The sequence below is a fragment of the Rhynchophorus ferrugineus genome, unplaced genomic scaffold (assembly GCF_030347505.1).
Source record: "Rhynchophorus ferrugineus isolate W39M unplaced genomic scaffold, kcgeb_rfMv2 rfM2, whole genome shotgun sequence".
Classification (NCBI taxonomy): domain Eukaryota; kingdom Metazoa; phylum Arthropoda; class Insecta; order Coleoptera; family Curculionidae; genus Rhynchophorus; species Rhynchophorus ferrugineus.
In genome coordinates this window covers 75,522,683-75,541,700 of record NW_027472581.1, presented here as the reverse complement: position 1 = coordinate 75,541,700, position 19,018 = coordinate 75,522,683, and the positions used below count along the sequence as shown (strand labels likewise).

Genomic DNA, 19,018 nt, shown 5'->3' with positions numbered 1-19,018 from the left:
TTAGGATAACGTATACAGGAGAAGGATGGGAAATGCATCTGAGACAGCCGAACAAGAAGAAGATCACTGGTCAAAGATTTTGGAAAAAGGTGTTCTTAAAGCTATCTTACCAACCAGACTGCGTCCTATTACAGTTATACAATCAGCAATCTGACAAAGATCCTTTCCAGGTAAGGTTACAGATTTCTAAATATATTTATTTATTGTTTAATTATTATATTGTTACTAGTCGTTTACGGCTAACAAACAATTCTATGTCTTTATGATAACTTAAACCTAGGTATATAACTAGGAGGACTAATCGGCCCTATCTTAGTCTCTGGTGAAATAATGTTTATCATGTATAATGACTTCATGACTACACAACACTACACAAGATCAGATGGTTTGATTCTTTTGAGTCTGTGTCCTGTTCTGTTGGTATCCAAAAGCTGCAATATTTCAATATTCTCATGAGAATGAAGTCTTTCCCCATGCCACCTTGCAAATCTCTTGATTTCTGACTCACTGTGGGTATCTGAAGGTCTCGATGTAGGTAATTAGTCCTATAGTACTTGGGTGAGCCCACAATACCTCTCAGGACTTTGTTCTGAAAAATTTGTATTTTATTTATGTTACTCTTTGCAGAACATCCCCATAATTGAACTCCGTATGTCCATATAGGTTTCAGTATTTGCTTATATAATAGCTATTTATTATGTACTAATAATTGCGATCTTCTTCCAATTAGCTAGTATATTTTCCTATATTTCAATTCCAGTTCTTTTCTATTCTTCTTTATATGTTTCTTCCAGCGAAGTTTTGCCTCTATATTCATTCCGAGATATTTAGCGTTGCTGCTATATGGAATGATAGTATTATTTAATGTTATTGGTGCTTCTACGGTCTGTTTATAGGTGAACTGCACATGTACATATTTACTTTCATTAATTCTTATTTTCCAAGCTTGTGTCCAATTATTTATATTGTCACTTGCCTATTGTAATTTTCGTGAGGCTTTTTCACTATTGTCCCCGACAGCTATAATCGTAATATCATCGGCAAATGTAGCCATCGTAATATTTTCCATTTGTATCTCAGTACACTTCCTTGTGGTACACCTGCTTTAGCTTCTTTTATTGTAGAGAAAGCTTCTTCTTGTTTGACTCTAAACATTCTGGTTGTAATGTATTATTTTAATGGTTCGGTGTGTTGTTTTGGTAGCATTTTCTGTAGTTTATGAACAAGGCCTTCATGCCAAACCTTATCGAAGGCTTGTGCTACATTTAAGAATATACCTAGCATACTTTTCTACTTTCGTAGGCTTTTTCAATAACATCTGTTATTCTGTAGACCTGGTCAATTGTTGAGTGCTTGTTAATAAACCCAAACTGGTGTGTTGGTATTAGGTTTTTTCTGTCTATGATCGGTTTTATTCTTTTCAACAGGAGTTTTTCAAAAACCTTAGATATTACTGGCAGTAATGATATAGGTCTATAGGCTTTTATTTCATTTGGTGACTTCCCAGGTTTTGGGATCATTATAATTTCCGCCATCTTCCAAATGACTGGTACATGTTTTAATCTAAATACTGTATTGATCAAGTTGGTGAGTTTTATAATTCCCTTTCTTGGTAGTTTTTGCAGTAATTCTCCTGTTATTAAATCGTAGCTTTCCTATTAGTTTAAATAGCAATTCGTTGGTGATTGCTTCATCTTCCTTTGTGTCTCTTTGGTTATTTTGACTGATGCTTTGGGCCTAAGTCATTTCATCATTAACTTTGTTATAGTTTTTCGGTTGTTTCTTTTCACTGATTGTTTCTTAGGTTTAACTTGAGCTACTCTATTTCTCCTCTCTTGTAGTATTTTAGCAACTACACATCCTCTCTAACTTGCCGGATACTCTTCATTACAGTTTGTACATTTCGGCTTAGCTTGTTTGGGTTTTCTACACTCTGTGGAGATATGTTTGCCTGAACATTTTACACATCTAGGTTCTCTTCTGCAGAATTTCTGACTGTGTCCATGCAATTGGCATCTTTTGCATTGCGATATTGAGTTCAATTTTTTAAGAGGTTCTATTTTTATTTCGACGCCTAAAATTTTTTAATACCAAAAATGGTTTTTGCGTCCGTATCATGTTCAAATTCATGGCACACAAATAGAGGTAATGGCTTCTTGTGGACTAAAATCTCTGCTTAGTTATTTTTGATCTTTTCTTTTTTTTTGAATATTTGTCGCATTTAAGCCCATTTTAGTTCTGCGATAATTTTTTCACTTTTAGCTGTTCTTCTCTTAACTTTGATGTCTCTGGTTTGTTTGTCTTCATAAGAGTGCCATTGCAATTTCAAGCAACTCTAGACAATCTATTATTTTTGTGAATATTATACGACATTCAGCATTCAATTTTATTTGCCCATTGTTTAGTACCGTTGCTTTGAATACTATATAGTTGGACCTCAATGTTTCGTAAAGCAAGTCAAGGTCGGTAACATTACTTACGATAATTGGGGGTGGCGTGGTCATTCTAATTTATTTTGTTTATTATTTTGTTTTATTTTTAATTGCTGCGGTGAAGATCCTGGGGAATTATTTGCTTTTCTTTTTTTATTTTTAACCGTTGTCCAGCCTACTTCTTTCTGCAATTCTTCTTCATCTGTTTCATATATAGAATTGGAAGAATTGGACTGCTTTGTTGGCTTGGTAGTTTATCGTTGTTTTGTCCTTGACCTCAGAGCTTTGTTTATTTAGTTGTAGCTGGAGGGCATTTATTTGTTTTTGCATATCGGCTAATGCAATTTCAAGACTCTCCCGCGCCGACTTTTCGTTCATTCACGCATTGTAGAGTGCTTGTTCGTTCTGGGTTCTAGCTGTATTCTCTAGATTCTAAACTGCAATATGTAATACGCCTGATGTCGATATTTCCATTTTATCTGTTTTTTTGTGCAGTGTTCTCCATATTTTTTACGTATTGTTGAAATAATACTGTTATTTTTATATTCCGATCGCACTTTCACTTTTTCACCAGTCATTAAAATTTTATTGTTAGACTTTTTTTCTAGCGCCGCATTTGTGACACAGATGTTGCACTTTTGTTTCGTTTCACTGACCATCTCTCCGAACACGTCTTTACTCTGTGAAAGTCAAACGTCGACTGCTTAAATATTTTGTTTACGTCAATAAATACATCAATAAAATTGTGTTAGATAAAATCTTACTGTAAAAAAATGTAAAAAAAATCGTCTATATATTCTTTAACATTGACTATATCAAAGAAACAATTACTAAACATTACTCACAGTATGTATTTTTTATAGAAATTATTTGTGATTAAATAGCATACCCCATTACGACATTATTTTATTGTCAAAGTTCTACGTATTTTGATCAGCTATCAGATATAAACTGTTAAACAACCTAACCTAACGTTTAATTCTCTATATAAAATAACAGTTATAAAGTAACAGTTCTTACTTAAATGCCGAGCATCATGTAGAAGACGTTGAACACTTTTTAAATTCGTTTCTCCACCAGTTACAGAAGCAACTTCGTTCGCGGTTAACATAGAATTTGAAGCAACTCCCAAAATTGCTAGTCTACTTCTACCATTTATAATCCTAGACCGGCCGTCTGGATTTTTTAAATATAATTTTCAGAGCCTTTTAAAGAATGCATGATATTAGAATTGCTATTTGTGACATTAAATTTGTGTTTTTTTACAATATTGATAATATTAATTCCACCTGTACTGTAAGATTTTAGTTCGCGATGCATCGTGAAAAAATAAACTGATATTTTGAATATGTATTATCTTGAAATACGTATAGCATTCGCAAAACAATAACAATACATATTAACCGGTTGCTAGACAACTGCACACTGCATATACTATACTTTTGTCAAATCGTTCGGGCATTACGATCTTATGGGAAATAAGCAAGCAATAGCGGAAAATTTATTTTTTATATATAATTTTATTAGGCTATTCTATTCAAATTTAATATTCAATTTAAATGTTATTTACATTAATAGTAAATTAATTATGGTGGATCATACTATATTTTCGAAAAAGTCAGTGCTAAAACTTTATTGATAATTTATTGTTATAATATGTTTATATTTTAAATTAAATGCAGTCATATTTTGCATAAGTTCTATTGGTTAATTAAAAAATATGTTCACACTGTTTCCATTATTATTGCACAAACTACATACAACCAGCAATGTTTGTTGTATGTACGATAAGCCAGTGTTTAGAATAAGGCTGATGTCTTCTCTCTTTCCTATTTTGAATTATGTTCATCCTTATCGTTAAGCTTAACACCATTTAATAGATTTGGATATATAATTTAAAGATACTCCTGTTAAATAAAATATTCTAAATAAGAAAAACCAAGTATCTTCTTTTTGGTAATTTTGATAATTACGGAGATGCTTGTTTATCATTTAATTAATAGATATAGACATTATCATTATGCCAAATGTAGTGTACTGTAATCGTATACAAAAATTAAAAATATCTACTTATCTATAAATAGCTAGTTTAATCATAGCTAAGATAATAAAATTAATAATTAAATTAAGCATGGACTTTTAATTTTGTTAGAATTTTCATTGTTTTACGTAAATATTGGATAAATATTTAAGGAGAAGGTAAAACCTGTCGAACAAAAAAAATAAGCATTTTTCTTTTTTGTGGTTTTCATATTTTACACCATTAGGCATTCCTACTGTAGCCACATGTTAGATGGCACCTCTGTCGAAAAGTAACCTTTTCTAGTCAATACACCCTAGACAACAACCATATCGAAGAGGCTAAAAGCATACTTACCTGGCGTAGAGATTACCGTGATCAACAAGGCGGTTTCTCCGAAACGAGGCCCTACCATTGCACTACGGCTGGGCTGACCTTTGCGATTATCCCTAATGTGGATACTCGGACGCGTAATTTTTGGTAGCCGGGACTGCGTACGCGCTGTCCCGACATTAGATAATTTAATACAATTTTCATTAGAGTAACAAGAGGCCTAATACTAGAATAAGGCTGACATGTTAAGTTGCTGAATGTGTTTTACTCAGTTTTGTAAGATAAAAATATACTTGCCCAAAAAAATATGGATAGCAATAGACAATAATTTGTTGTGATATGCAATATTGGCAACACTGTTTCCATTTAATAGTACGATACCTATGTATTGCACACAGAACATGATAAAATATCATCGGCGAAGAGGAATAGTGGTCCGATCCCAGTGTCAACTGACAGAAACCAACGAACATTAAAAAGGGTTGTAGCCAAAAAAAACATAAAACCACCGGGGCAAAAGTCACAGCAGAAATCAACGCTCATTTCAAATTACCATTCATGGAAAGGCTGCGATAGCAAAAACCTTTATAACGAAAGCCGACGCTAAACTGCGAACGAAGTGGAGTAACGATCATAAAGGCTCGTTCCAATCACCGGCTCGACACCCGGTGATTGGAAGAATGTGATACGATCCGACGAATCATTGTTTACATTATTTACTATGAACGGCCGGCAAATTCATATCTCATGTCGAGATGATCATATTATTTTGTCCATCCCTTGTATATATACTATCGTGCATATGTAATAATATTACTACATAATTCTTCTATGTAAGGAAAAATTAGATTATTTATTTTTATTATTTATTATTTGATTAATTCGTTAATCATTAATTATACCTTTTATTCTATATAGATTCAATGTCAATAGTAAGAATGCGTACTGATTATTGAGTGCTCGATTTTATAAACGGTTATGTTAAAAACAAATAGCCTAGATTTAATAGACTTGTATAGCCTTCACAGCATAAAATCTGATTTATTAAGAACTGATTTTTATTTTAATCTAATAATAAGCCATGGTCTGTCAGTGATGTCAGACAAACGTCCACATAGCCCAAAATCAAGTTCGAAATACCAAACTAGAACTAATCTTGACACATCAAATAATGTTAAGAACCATTCTCATCTGTTCGGGTCTAAAAATTGATCCGAATATGTAAACTTCTGTTGTTTTCCTTGATAACTAAATATCACATTGTTTAATTGTCAATTTAATATTAAAATGTAATCAACACCCCTTGATTATATTATTAATGTTATGTGTTAATGTTATTAATATTTGAATACACTAGTCCACGTTTCTATGGATAACAATAATAATCTGCTATTGCTTTTTCAGGAACTACCCCTGCAGCCCTGTTATTCAGTATCAGAAATTGGTGCTCAACAATACGATCAGTTTGGCAAGATATTCACTATCAAACTTCAATACATATTTTACAAGGAACGACCTGGTGTAAGACCAGGTCAAGTAAAGAAGGCCGAAAGGATAACGAATAAATTAAGCCAATTTGCTGCGTATGCCATTCAAGGCGATTATCAAGGTAGTTTTTTTATTATTATACTTAATTAAGAACGTAGTAGAGAGTAGAGAGTTGATGATAATAAGAAGTACTCCATAGCTGAATTCCGTAGAAATAAAATGGTCTCTTCCACTTTTACATTCAGCAATTTTATATATTTTTTAGCAGCTTAATTACTTCATTCGTTGTGCGCTTATCTAGTTTTAATACTGATTAAATGTATATTGTGAATTCAATGTCTGATTTTTCACTTTTTCCTGTGTAGGATATATCTTGTCTCAAAATAAATTTTTGTGCAAAGGTAATGTAAAAAGTAGGGAACATATGCCAAGACTCAGTCAAAATCTAAATTCAGAGGTAATTATCAGAATCCGAGGTAATTATCACAGTATTTGAAGATGTTTTGAATAATATTGTACACATTTAATAACATATGCTTAGTGTTTATTATTCATCATCATAGTGTCGTTTATCATTATTGTTTTTTGATTATATTGCTATGAATTTTTGTGCCACCTAAAAGATAACTCTAAAGATTCAAAAGTTTTATAGTTTTTAATAATAAATAATAAATAATTCATATAATAAATTTACAGGTGTAAAGGAATTTGGAAGCGATTTAAAGAAATTGGGCTTGCCAGTTGAACACGCTCCTCAAGTATCTCAAGTGATGAAGCTAGGTTCACTAAATTACGAAGATCTTAAACAGTTCTCGTTCTGTATCGAAGAAGCGCTATTCAGACTGCAAGCTCATCGAGACAGAGCCCTCCACTATAAAATGGAAGAGGTGCAGATTACTGTTGTTGACGAATTATACGTTGAACAAGCAGCCGAAGGTAAAATAAAAGTAGTTCATTGAAATTCTCTTATAGCATCGTTGTGTTTTAGGTAACATCGAAAAACAGATAGCTCGAGTGCGTTTATTCTTCTTAGGATTTTTGACTGGAATGCCCGATATCGAATTAGGTATGTACTCATGGTTTTAGTAAGTGTAAATTAGAAGTATCTTTTTCTGTCCGCAAAAAATGTATTGTGGAATTTCACAGATCCTATAATAACAGCCTATATCTCATTATATTTATAAGACATTTTCAAAAGATTACAAATATATTTTTCCCAGCTGCTTTACATTTTTACTTTTGTTCTTATTGTTTAATTTAAGCAAATGTTGGCTTGATCATATACAAAAACATGAAAGTTGTGATTATTTCACTATAATTGATAAAGAACCCTCAAGTTAATCAAGAGATATATATAGAACAAGACAAAGTTGCTCATTAATAATGATAATTGAATTTTCGTAATAGAGCAGTTTCCAAACATCCACTTTTACACCACTAACTATTGGTACAGAATGTATACGGGGTTCAGTTGTGAGATTTTACAATTTACATGATTATAATTGCTAAAATCTTCATAAAACAGTGTAAATGAGGACAGATAACTGCGATAATTAATGTTTAAATATACCAAAGTTTCTTAAATATAAATAATATTGTATATGATGATCATTAAATTAGAATAGTATCTGAAAAAAGTCCATAATCAAAAATATATTAAGTTATATTTATATGTAAGTTTCAGTGATATTTAGAATAATTAAATAACTAGATAATTAAATAACGATCAATTTCAGAGATGATATTAAACTCAGATAAATTAAATGAAATACTGTAAGACCTAAGATATATTATTCAGACAGTACTTATAATCTTTGTGGTCCAAATGGCAATACTACACAGTAGACAACTCTTCATAAAAAAACAATCATAAACCTATAGTAGAAATATAATATTAAATATTGCAACCTAACAGATTTTTGTCTAATTTATAGGAATTAATGACATGAGAAGACAAGGAAAGGAAGTCGTAGGTCGCCACGATATTATACCCGTAGTAACTGAAGAATGGATTAGGTTAGAAAATGTCGAGTTTCATTCTTGTGTACAGCAAGACGAATATGAAGATACCCATATAATAAAGTAAGAAATCGCATAAATCACAAAATAAGTCATCTATTGTAGTATCTTACCCGTCGTTACTTTAGATTTAAACCACCTGACGCTTGTTACATAGAACTAATGCGTTTCCGGGTCAGACCGCCAAAGAATCGTGAACTACCGTTGCAGCTAAAAGCCCAAATATGCGTAACAGGCATGAGGGTAAGTATTTTACTGAGACTCTAGGAAAAAAACACAGAAAGAAACTTATTTCAGGTGGAGTTAAGAGCCGACGTCTTAGTACCGGGATTTGCGTCAAGAAAACTGGGCCAAATCCCATGCGAAGACGTCATGATACGATTCCCAATACCGGAATGCTGGATCTACATGTTTAGAGTGGAAAAACATTTTAGATATGGCTCAGTAAAATCAGCTCACAGAAGGTAATTCATTAAGTTATTTTAATTTTGTTACGTTCACTAAAAAACATCTACTGGCAAAACAAAAAATGTATTTCGAAATAAACAAAAAAAAATGTAAGTATTAAGAGAAATGTATTCAATTGAAATGAAGGAATAAGAAGGACTTAATTTCAAGAAAACACTACTAGTTAAATAATATAAAATTGTCCCTTTTAAAACATGGAATGGACATGTGTCAACAATATATATTTTATAATAATTATTTGTGATTTTTTATCAGTATAACATCCCTTTTTTCATTTTTTCTACTCCAGCTTTGAGCCAAATTACCTTCATTTATGAAGAACTTTTACTTTACCATTATTGATCTAAAGAGGTCTCCAGATCGGAAATAGAGATTATTCGTAGAATCCCATGGTAATGCTGTAAAACAGTAAAAACAATAAGAGAAGTTGTCAAAAGAAGTAAATTTGACATAGAATACAAAAAACTGGACATGAGTTCAAACCAAAGCAAATCATTGAAAGACACGTTTAAGCATTTAAAACAAACTGCTATATAAATAGAAAGTTGCTAACCAAACTTTATATAATATACTGTATTCTTGATGAATATACTTTTGCATACAAATAAAACCATAGAAAATACTATATTATATTCCACACACATACACATTACTACATACACTTTGGATTTTTTCCGAATCTTGAGTAATTAAAAAAGAGAAACAGGGTGCCTCTAATAACAAAATTACTTATTTATTTAAATAATAATTTTTTATTCAAGACTAAGTTAAAAATGCAAACAAAATTATTAGCATGTGGCAAAAGCACATATATGGTATATTTTGATACTATATAGTATCTTTTTTCCATTAAGATTTTTATTCCTTTCTCACATCCACCGTATTCTTTAGATATTGCTCCTTATGAATACCACTAGATCCAATCGATACGTTGTATTAATTTCTATAAATAAAATCAAAATTACCAAGAAAAAACTCCAAACTTAGAAAATTATACATCCAATAAAAGACTTATTTACATCCAATAAAATACTTACCAGTATATAATATTATAAGCTTGATTTGGTAATGCCGTTTTTAGCTTATTCAGAGATGTATAATTTACAATATTGTAAAGGCGTTATAAAAAAGTTTATATTTAATTATAGTTCCAAAAAAGTTATAGATTAAAATAAGGAAAGAATGAAGTTAATAAAGATAACGAAGATATTAACATTAATTTTAATTTAATTTAATGAATTAGCATTGTAATATTTGTTTTTTATATCTCATTTAATAGAACTGGTAAAATCAAAGGAATAGAACGAATATTGGGTACAGTAGATACATTACAAGAGAGCCTCATCGAAGTGACCTCTGGACAAGCTAAATACGAACATCAACACAGAGCTATAGTATGGAGGTGCCCACGATTGCCGAAAGAAGGCCAAGGTAATAAATGAAATTGTTGCTACTCTTCTTTATTATATTTAAGATATTAATAATGATCATATAAGGATATCATTAACCTGAATTATCTTTACAGGTGCATACACAACACATAACATGGTCTGTAAGATAGCTTTGACTAGTTTCGATCAAATGCCAGAGAAATTAGCGGAGTATTGTTACGTCGAATTCACGATGCCGGCCACACAAGTCAGTCACACGACATGTCGAAGCGTCAGCTTGCAGAATTCAGATTCAGATGAACCGCCCGAAAAATATGTGAGATATTTGGCAAGGCATGAATACAGGTCCGTATAATAATTAAAACCAGCTAAAACTCTTATTTTTTATTGCATATTTTCCTATTGTATTATTAGGTGTTGGTGTGCAATTTATCAGAGAAATCTTTTAGTGAAATGAGAAGCACAATGTAAACAAGTATTAAATAATCTAAACTAATGTTGAATTCAAAATTTTTAACATCTCTCTGCATAGAATAATAGTTTTTCGTTTCATATTATTGGATTAATCAGTGTATACAAACATTAATCAAGGAAAGTTCAAAATTGAGTTTCTTTACTTTTGTTGCTTGAAAATTTGATATTATCTGGTATCAATGCCCATCAGCCATTTTTAAAAGCTTATGGCGTCATAAGTCAATTGTGGATTTTGGTCTCAACGATTTAAAAGTGGTGATTTTTATATAAACAGCAACGAAAAGCCTGGTAGACCAAAAAAAATTTCAGGCAATGAAGACTGATTAGGCGAAAGCTCAACTCAAACTCTTAAATAACACTCACGCAGCTTAGCTGATGGTGAATCAACTATTTTCAGTATTTTTCAACTATTTTTCTGCGTGGCAAAGAAAGAAAAGTTTTCGATGGCATATTATGACTGGCAATGAAAAATGGATTTATTATGACAATACCAGGAGACACACACATAGGAGAGCCAATCATATTGACACCAAAGCGCAATATACACAAAACTGGCTGATGTGTAAATGATGAAATTTTTGGAAAATATATACTGATATATTGATCTCGTACTCTTATCTCGTCTTATTTGTGTATTGATACAAGTCCAACGGAACAATAAAAATGAATTAATTTGTAAATTAAAATTGTACTGAGCATATATAATATGAGATTTAATCAATAAAAATATATGATGGGATCAGCAAAGTGTAGCACATTACCGTTACTGCAGATGACTACCGATCTTAATTGAGCAATTCAAATGATGCAGTCATCCTCTTGCGTGACAATGCTCGGCCATACATTACAAAATGTTTAAAGAATGGAAGCAGGTCGAATGGAAAGTTCTACCGCATCCAGCTTACTCACCATACATAGTGCCGTCATATTATCACTGATACAACGTGGTTTGGCTGGCGAACGACCACGAAATGTTGAAGAAATGCGAAAATGAATAAATGATTGAATCGCTGTCAAACCAGCATCGTTGCCAATCCACAACATGGTGTGTTTAAAAAAAATAGAATTAAATCGCTGTATTTTATTTAAGACAAAAAGCTATTTTCATCTGAAAATACATTAGAAAACATCAACCAAATACATTTTATCATTCAATATAATCTCCCAAAGTTTCAGTATTTTTCATTCAATTCTTTTTTCTTTGTTAATTCAATTCATGTGATAAAATCCAGAAAATAGGATGTAAGTTACAACAAATTATATTTCACTGGCTTTAATGATATGAAATGGCTTAAAAAATATTTTTTAAATATTCTAATCTCTTTTTTTATCAACCTGGATTTGTCTGAAGTGCACCTACTACCTAACATAGGCTCCGAACAATGGCCTACCGAATAGCTAGTTTTATCCAGACTGGGATTCTGGTATGCCTTTACACTTTTGTTAAAATTAAACATACAGTTCTAATAGACTATGTTAGTCTACAGCCACTTAAGTCCAGTTTTGGTCGCCTTACACATTAAACTGTGATGCTTGTATCAAGAATCCATAGATACCCCTAAATTTTTCAAAGCATGGATGTTTCCTAATTGTAATAGTTTATGGCTAGGAGTCTGTGACCACTTTCAACCTGCCTTTCGTTCCCTTGAAGCTTCAACTGCGATATTTTTTCTTATACTTCCCTTAGCTATGCAAAGAAATGCTTCGAGTAACTGCGAAACGATTGCCAATATAACGTCAACTTCTGTCTTCTTTTCTTAATAATTGAATATATTGTGTAAAGTTTAAAAACAAATACTTTTATTTTCCTTAGAACTATTTTCCATCAACATCACAAACGATATTGCTGACTCAGTCCTAATGTATTTTTTATTAATTATATCTTACATAAGATATGCTCACTAAAATCTTAATTGAAAAATTAATGTATTACTACTGTTCTGTTGTACTTGCATTAATACACAAGCAAGGCGAGTACGGGATTAATACATCAATATATATATTTCCCAAATTAAAATAAACAAGTTCGTGTGTATATTTTCATGTTGGAAAATACGGTTTGTCCAGTTCCTAATCCATTTGTAGATCTTGTTGACCGCTTCTCGTACTTTTTCTACAGCCTTAAACAGAGATACAGCTTTTGCCATGATATCGTCGGCAAATGTTCCAAGTACCGTTTCTTTTGTTGTTGGGATATCAGCAGTATAAAGCATATACAGGAGTGGTCCCAAGACACTAACCTGTGAAACTTCAGCCGAAAAAGGTTTAAATGCTGAAAATGCCCGTTCATGCAATATTCTAAATGTTCTTAAGAAAATATATGATTCCAGCAATCGACAGTAATTCCGCGGTAGCCATTTGCTCATTTTGTAGATTGATCCCAAATGCTATACGCAGTCAGAAGCTTGTGAGACGTCCACCTCGAATGCCTTTTCAACAACTGTTACTCTGTGCACTTAGTCGATTGTCGAGAGGTGATTTCGAAATGCAAACTGGAAATCTGGTATTTCTATAAATGGTTTAATACGTTTAAACAGCAGTTTCCCAAATAATTTTGATATCGCAGGTAACAGCGAAATAGACCCGTAAGATCCAACTTGTTCTGCCGGTTGGTTAAGTTTTTTAAGCATAATTATTTGAGCACCCTTAAGACATTCTGGAACATGTTTCAGTCTCAAACAGGCATTGAATATATATGTCAACATAATTAATGCATTTCGTGGTAGATGCTTTAATAACCCAGGTGCCTTTTTAGGATTGAGGTTGTTGTCACTTTCTGTGGCAAGTTCCATTGGAGAAATCAGATTTACAGCTACATCGGACTGATTAAACAGGATTTAGCGTAGCTTCTTCTGTAGCAGACCGAATTTGTTCAATTATATTTCGGGTTTGCTGCTCAAGATCGTCTATACTTTTGAGTCTTACGTTTAAACCAATTTGTTCCTGCATTATAAGTCTAAACGTGTCCCAGATAATAAATTTGTTAGTAAGATTAGCCTTCTTTGTTCTTTTTTCAGAATTGTCGCTCCAAACAACACTAGAGTGTTATCAGATGATAGTTCGCAGAAGCTCTCGATTTGTATTTGATTTGATGCCTTTGGAAATGTACAAGTTCAATAGATCTGGGATTTTATTACTGTCGATGGGCCAGCAAGTTGGTTCACGCCCTAATATGCTAATGTAAACAAAACCTTATGCCTCGACTCCTCACTCATCAAGAACCAGCGCCTTATCAATACAAAATTAATAAATATAATATAAATATAATGTTATAATTTCAGGGTTGGTATTGAACACACGGAAGGAGAATCACCGAACGCCTATTCAGCTGCGACCTATGTATCTAAACCAGCAGCACCACCACCGGTGGAGGAGAAACCAGCACCGGTAGCGGAAGAATCTAGTTCCGACAGCGACTAAACATTTTTAGTGATCGCTACGCATCTAAAACTAAGTTTTAATTCAAATTCAAAATAACGAGACTGAGAAATGAACATTTCTTATGAGATGATCTGTAATCGTTGTATTTCTGTCTTTCCGTGCATGTGAAACTAGCAGAGCAAAACTAATTATGTCTGTTGTTAAGTTTTTTTTCTTAAAGTTGATGATATTTGACTATGGCATGTGTTAAACGCTTATCCTTTGAAAAATTTAGTGGCATATACTTCTAGGATTGTTGTTGTTTAAAAATTATACCAATCAAGTGTGCTCAGTAATATCCGTAAAGCGTTACCATAAAAGTGAGGTTATATAGAGAATGCAGAAATATTGATGTCTCGATACTTATCGATATATAAGTAATAAGTTCGCAAGTTGTATTTAGCTACTGATCGTTTAAATATATATATAGAGAGAGAGAAACTCTCAGATTCACGAAAATAATCGGCCATACATCCAGACTGTTACAAATATTTGTCAAAAAACGCTTCATTCTAAATGAAGTTGATAATTCTACGTGCTTTTATACAAATACGCGCACCATAGGAAATTTATAAATGTTGAAAACACCTGCCTAAAATGCCTACATCTATAAGATAATAATAAAAGAAATGTACCATTACAAAGCAAATTTAGAAAATAACCAAGAATAGAAACAAGTAATTGTAAAAAATGTTACATGTCATATTTGCGTTATTAGTTGCTAGTAAAAAATTATAAGGACGAGAATATTTTTAGTGAGCTATGTAAGAAGTAAGTTATAGATATAACTAATATTTAGCTTACCTGATGTGGACAATATTTATGACGGCAATAGCACAAGGCCGATGTTTCAGCAAATTTAGTCATTACAATCAACAACAACAAAATTTTACCCAGTCGTCTAATAACTGTCAGTCAACAAGATTGTCTTTTAATCTTCCAACACCAAAGTATTAAACGTATCATCGCCAAACATAACCGAGCAAACATACAGCTTCAACATCACTCCAGTCCCTCATATGCCTGTTAATTTCTGAACATATCACCTTACGAGAGTTATAATTTCTAATCTTAAACGATTTAATTAGAACGTCCCCCATATTCATAATCATTGTTAGATTTGTTAATTGTTTTCGTTGAAAAATTGTATACGTTGACTAGTTATAGAGAAAGAATTTTATTTATATTTTTATTTATTATATTTATTTTGGCATTTTAAATGAAAACGTAACAGTTTTCAATCGGAGTCAACTCTAGTCATTAGCATTTAAGGTAAAATAAGTATATAAATATTAAAATATTCGGATAAGGTAGCGAGATATTAAGTACCAAACTTAGATAGAGGAATACCCTTGATTAATAGGTGTAACTTTTAAATATACACTTAAATATGTATAAGGGAATAAATTAGTACTGCTAAACTGTAGCAAACATGTATCTATATGAATTGTATGTAAATGTAAAGTAATAAATAAAAATCATATCGCTTATAATGAAATAAGGACTGTTTCAATATTGTTGTTTCACATCATCTAACATCAATAACATGTACTTCTCACTGTTTATTGTTCACGTTAAAATTAAATTGCTATTTTCTTGCTTGCTTACTTGACATTTTTTCAAAAATAATACTTACAACGTGTGGTCATACATGTTATAGATCACTTAAAAAAACGAAATAAATTGTTAACATTAATTATTTGAGGGTATAAAATATAAGAAAAAGAAAGGTAAGAAAAATAAGAAAGGTAAACACTGGAAGCTAAAAATTAATTAGATTCTTGAAACTCTGTTTTGAAAAATTTCAAGGACAGTAGACCACATGGAAGCTTTGAACAGTATCGTAAAACAGTAAAAAGACATGAATACCCAACATACTAGTACTGGTACTAGTGGGCGATGTTGCCAAAGGTCTGCAAAATTATTCAAAACATTAGTGATAATTATTAGGGGTTATAAACTTAAATGCAGCAACATTGCGACTGGCGTGCTGGCGTCATAAATTTTGATGACGTGCATTGGCTATTTTATAGGATTGAATTTTTCTTGCAATTAATGGTTCGTTTGGTTAAGAAAAAAAATAATGAAACTGTCGAACTAAAAAAATATGTAGAATAGTTTAGTTAAAAAAACTGACCAAATAAAACCATCCCACAAAAAATGATAACCGCCTGATTTGAATTAGCAAAAAAATTAAAGACGTACAGAACAAGGCGGAATCCACCTTTACTACTATATTTTCCCGAGTAAGTACCTGAAGTCTTACCAAACCTGATCACTAGCGTGACTTGGGTCCTTTTCCTTGTCGGATTTTGTACTCTTGCCTAGGGACAATCACAAATGTTAAATAATTACAAACATAAATTTACAGGATGTCCTCTCGCTAGTACAAAAATTCATTGAAAAATGTATCATAATAATAATGATATAGTATAATAAAATAATATAATAAAAATTATAATACATTCGAGATATGACGATATCAAGAAAACTACTAGGATAGGTTAATTTAAAGAAACAATGTAAATAATAATGTAAACATTATCGTTACATAAATTGAAGCCTCAACAAAATATTAGCTTAACATAACTATAAAGACGTCATACATAATCAAACTAATTTGAAATGCTACTAATTTTTTTAAAATGCTCATTTGATCAGTTAGCCGATAGGCTCTGTTCGATTCCCTGTAGTCTGAAATATGGGTTTTTAAACCATAATAATGTTATATATAACCAAACTAAATTGAATTTTACTTATTTTTTTAAGTATGCATGTACACAATCAACCAATCATTTACAACATCTTATTTGTTAACCGTATACACAAAATTAAATCGTATACACAAAACATTAAGAATTATAGAGAATAGAGAAAATATAGAGAATATTCTCTATATTTTGCGATCGTGCATACTTGCATATCAAGCAATGCGTGTGTTAAATTAACAAGACATTCAAACCAAAAGTTATAAGTGATAAAAATTAAAAACGAAGTTACAGCAATGGAAGAAACGACATTGGCTGTAAAATAACAGTAATGCAAATCAAAGTCCAAACTAATCCAAGTATAACATGAATGTGCCAGTTGAAAAAACGAAAATAAATTTAAAAAAATAAAAATTTGTAATATTTTAAAAAAGTTGTTTGAAGAAAATAAAATAGAAACCCCGAAATTACAGAAGAGAATAAAATAGTTTTTAAAAAACAGGAAAAGACAATATTTAAAAAATAAGTGCCTGAAAAACCAGGTTAATAAAAACGATGAAAATACGATAAAATATGAATAAAGCAGATCAGTATCAACGTGAAAGAGAGTAAAAGGACACGTAAAAGGAAGCAATCGAGCTTCAAGTATTCTGTTATTAAAGAAAGACAAAAAAGTTTAAAATGAAGTAATACATATAACATCTGCGCTGGATAAATTTAACATCTAAATCAGTATCCAGAATCACAGATAAACGTCGCGATTAAAAATATGAATATTTTAAATAAGTTCAAAATATTTTTTTTGAAATATATTTATTTTTATATAAACTGAGAAAATTTGTGTTCAAAACTAATAGGATTTGAGTAAAAATTCTAAACATTGTCCTTACATGACTTATATGTCAAAAGTTATGTTTAATTACTACATTCCAGAGAGGTCTTCTTTTGAAAATAAGAAAAGTCACCTTGACCAGTGCTGATGACTCAATGAAATATAAGTCCATTGACATGTAATATACAACAAATAACTGTAGCCTCACTCAAAAGTACATTTTATATTGAAATAAAATATTATAGTTTATGTTATATTAAAAAGTATGTATGATTATGAATTTAAAAATATAATTTCTAAATGTGGATATTATATTTTCAAGCATTCAGTAAATCAGCATATGCGCCTTGTATAAGATCTTCTTTTTTAATTCCTAGTTTATTCATTATATCATTTGCTATTACTTCTCCATCCTCTAAAGTCTGTTCAGGTTTAAGGCACACCTAAATGAAATGTAAACTGTTTATAGATGGATTTTAAAGTTCTTGCACTGTACTTCACTGTACCTCCAGTTCCAAAAAATTACCCAAATTTTCTACCTCATCAATGTGAACTCTAGTCTGTCCAACTAGAAATAAATGTCTCAATTTTTTTACATCATTTTTGGCTCCTAGTGCTTCTATTAAAACATCATTCAAGACAGACACTTCATTTGATTTAATATCAGCTTTTTTATATGAACTCAATTTTGGGCCTTCAACATCTGGACGATCATAAAATATTAATTCCCCATCACCAACCTTAAAATAGTTAACTGACGTAATAGTAGCAACATTAACAATAAATTAACATAACGAACAATGTTCATGATAACATACATCTAGAAGTCTTCGAAGTTTTAAACGTCCTTTTGTAACATTATAAAATGTATCATGTTGTTTAATTAAAGTTTCTGTAGTTCCAAATAACTCTTTAACTCTCAATAATAGAAGCTGAATATCATTAATTTTAGCTTTAATTTCAACATTTCTCATTTTCACCACACACACAAGCTTCGAATATCTGTAAAACAGGTTATGTTCCATAGAAAATGTTATGTTCTATGTTGATTATAGGAATGACGGAAAAATATCGATATTTTTGGCCGATAATTTTTTGACGAAATATATGGATATTTTCCCATATATTTAAAAACAATAAGTATATTTCTAAAACATTATAAAAGCTTCTTAAATAATTTTAAAAAACATTTAAAATTGATAATTAATTTTATAGATTTAGTTTTGTTAAAAATATCACTACTTTTCAGAGTATTTAAAGAATATCAATTTTTTTACGGTCGATACATCAATGTTTTTTTTTATTATTGATATATTTTTTGTAAACTTCGATGTTTTTCTCCGTTATAACGATATATTTTTTTAATTTCGAAAACGATATATTGGTATTTTATACAATATCGATATAAAGAAATATCGTTCTACCGATATTTC

General features: G+C 31.1%; 2 protein-coding genes and 1 non-coding gene across 3 annotated transcripts in view; 2 read left to right on the top strand and 1 right to left on the bottom strand.

The window, feature by feature from the left end:
* The window catches only part of LOC143190506 (protein stoned-B), a 35,695-nt gene extending 21,499 nt beyond the window's left edge, over nucleotides 1–14,196 (top strand). The window contains 10 exon segments of the mRNA XM_076394829.1: nucleotides 5–170; nucleotides 6,190–6,394; nucleotides 6,970–7,209; nucleotides 7,262–7,339; nucleotides 8,208–8,355; nucleotides 8,421–8,535; nucleotides 8,590–8,756; nucleotides 10,040–10,191; nucleotides 10,286–10,496; nucleotides 13,907–14,196. Coding sequence (XP_076250944.1) covers nucleotides 5–170; nucleotides 6,190–6,394; nucleotides 6,970–7,209; nucleotides 7,262–7,339; nucleotides 8,208–8,355; nucleotides 8,421–8,535; nucleotides 8,590–8,756; nucleotides 10,040–10,191; nucleotides 10,286–10,496; nucleotides 13,907–14,045 — 1,621 coding nt within the window. The 3' untranslated portion in view covers nucleotides 14,046–14,196.
* On the top strand, nucleotides 4,802–4,962 carry LOC143192119 (U1 spliceosomal RNA). Its single transcript, XR_013004740.1, has one exon. It is a non-coding gene; the product is annotated as a U1 spliceosomal RNA (small nuclear RNA).
* A 3,597-nt stretch (nucleotides 14,197–17,793) lies between the features above and the next one.
* LOC143190505 (uncharacterized) lies at nucleotides 17,794–18,608 on the bottom strand. Its single transcript, XM_076394828.1, has 3 exons — nucleotides 18,404–18,608; nucleotides 18,092–18,325; nucleotides 17,794–18,028 (listed from the first exon to the last, which is right to left on the bottom strand). The coding sequence occupies exons 1-3, from the start codon at nucleotides 18,557–18,559 to the stop codon at nucleotides 17,903–17,905; spliced, it is 516 nt and encodes a 171-aa protein (XP_076250943.1). The 5' UTR covers nucleotides 18,560–18,608; the 3' UTR covers nucleotides 17,794–17,902.
* Between the last annotated feature and the right edge of the window lie 410 nt (nucleotides 18,609–19,018).

Coding starts and splice junctions, on each gene's coding strand:
- LOC143190505 (XM_076394828.1), bottom strand. CDS start 18,559: ATGAGAAATGTTGAAATTAAAGCTAAAATTAATGATATTCAGCTTCTA. Junction 18,326..18,403: donor AACTTCGAAGACTTCTAGAT/GTATGTTATCAT, acceptor AACTATTTTAAG/GTTGGTGATGGGGAATTAAT. Junction 18,029..18,091: donor GTAATTTTTTGGAACTGGAG/GTACAGTGAAGT, acceptor CATTTCATTTAG/GTGTGCCTTAAACCTGAACA.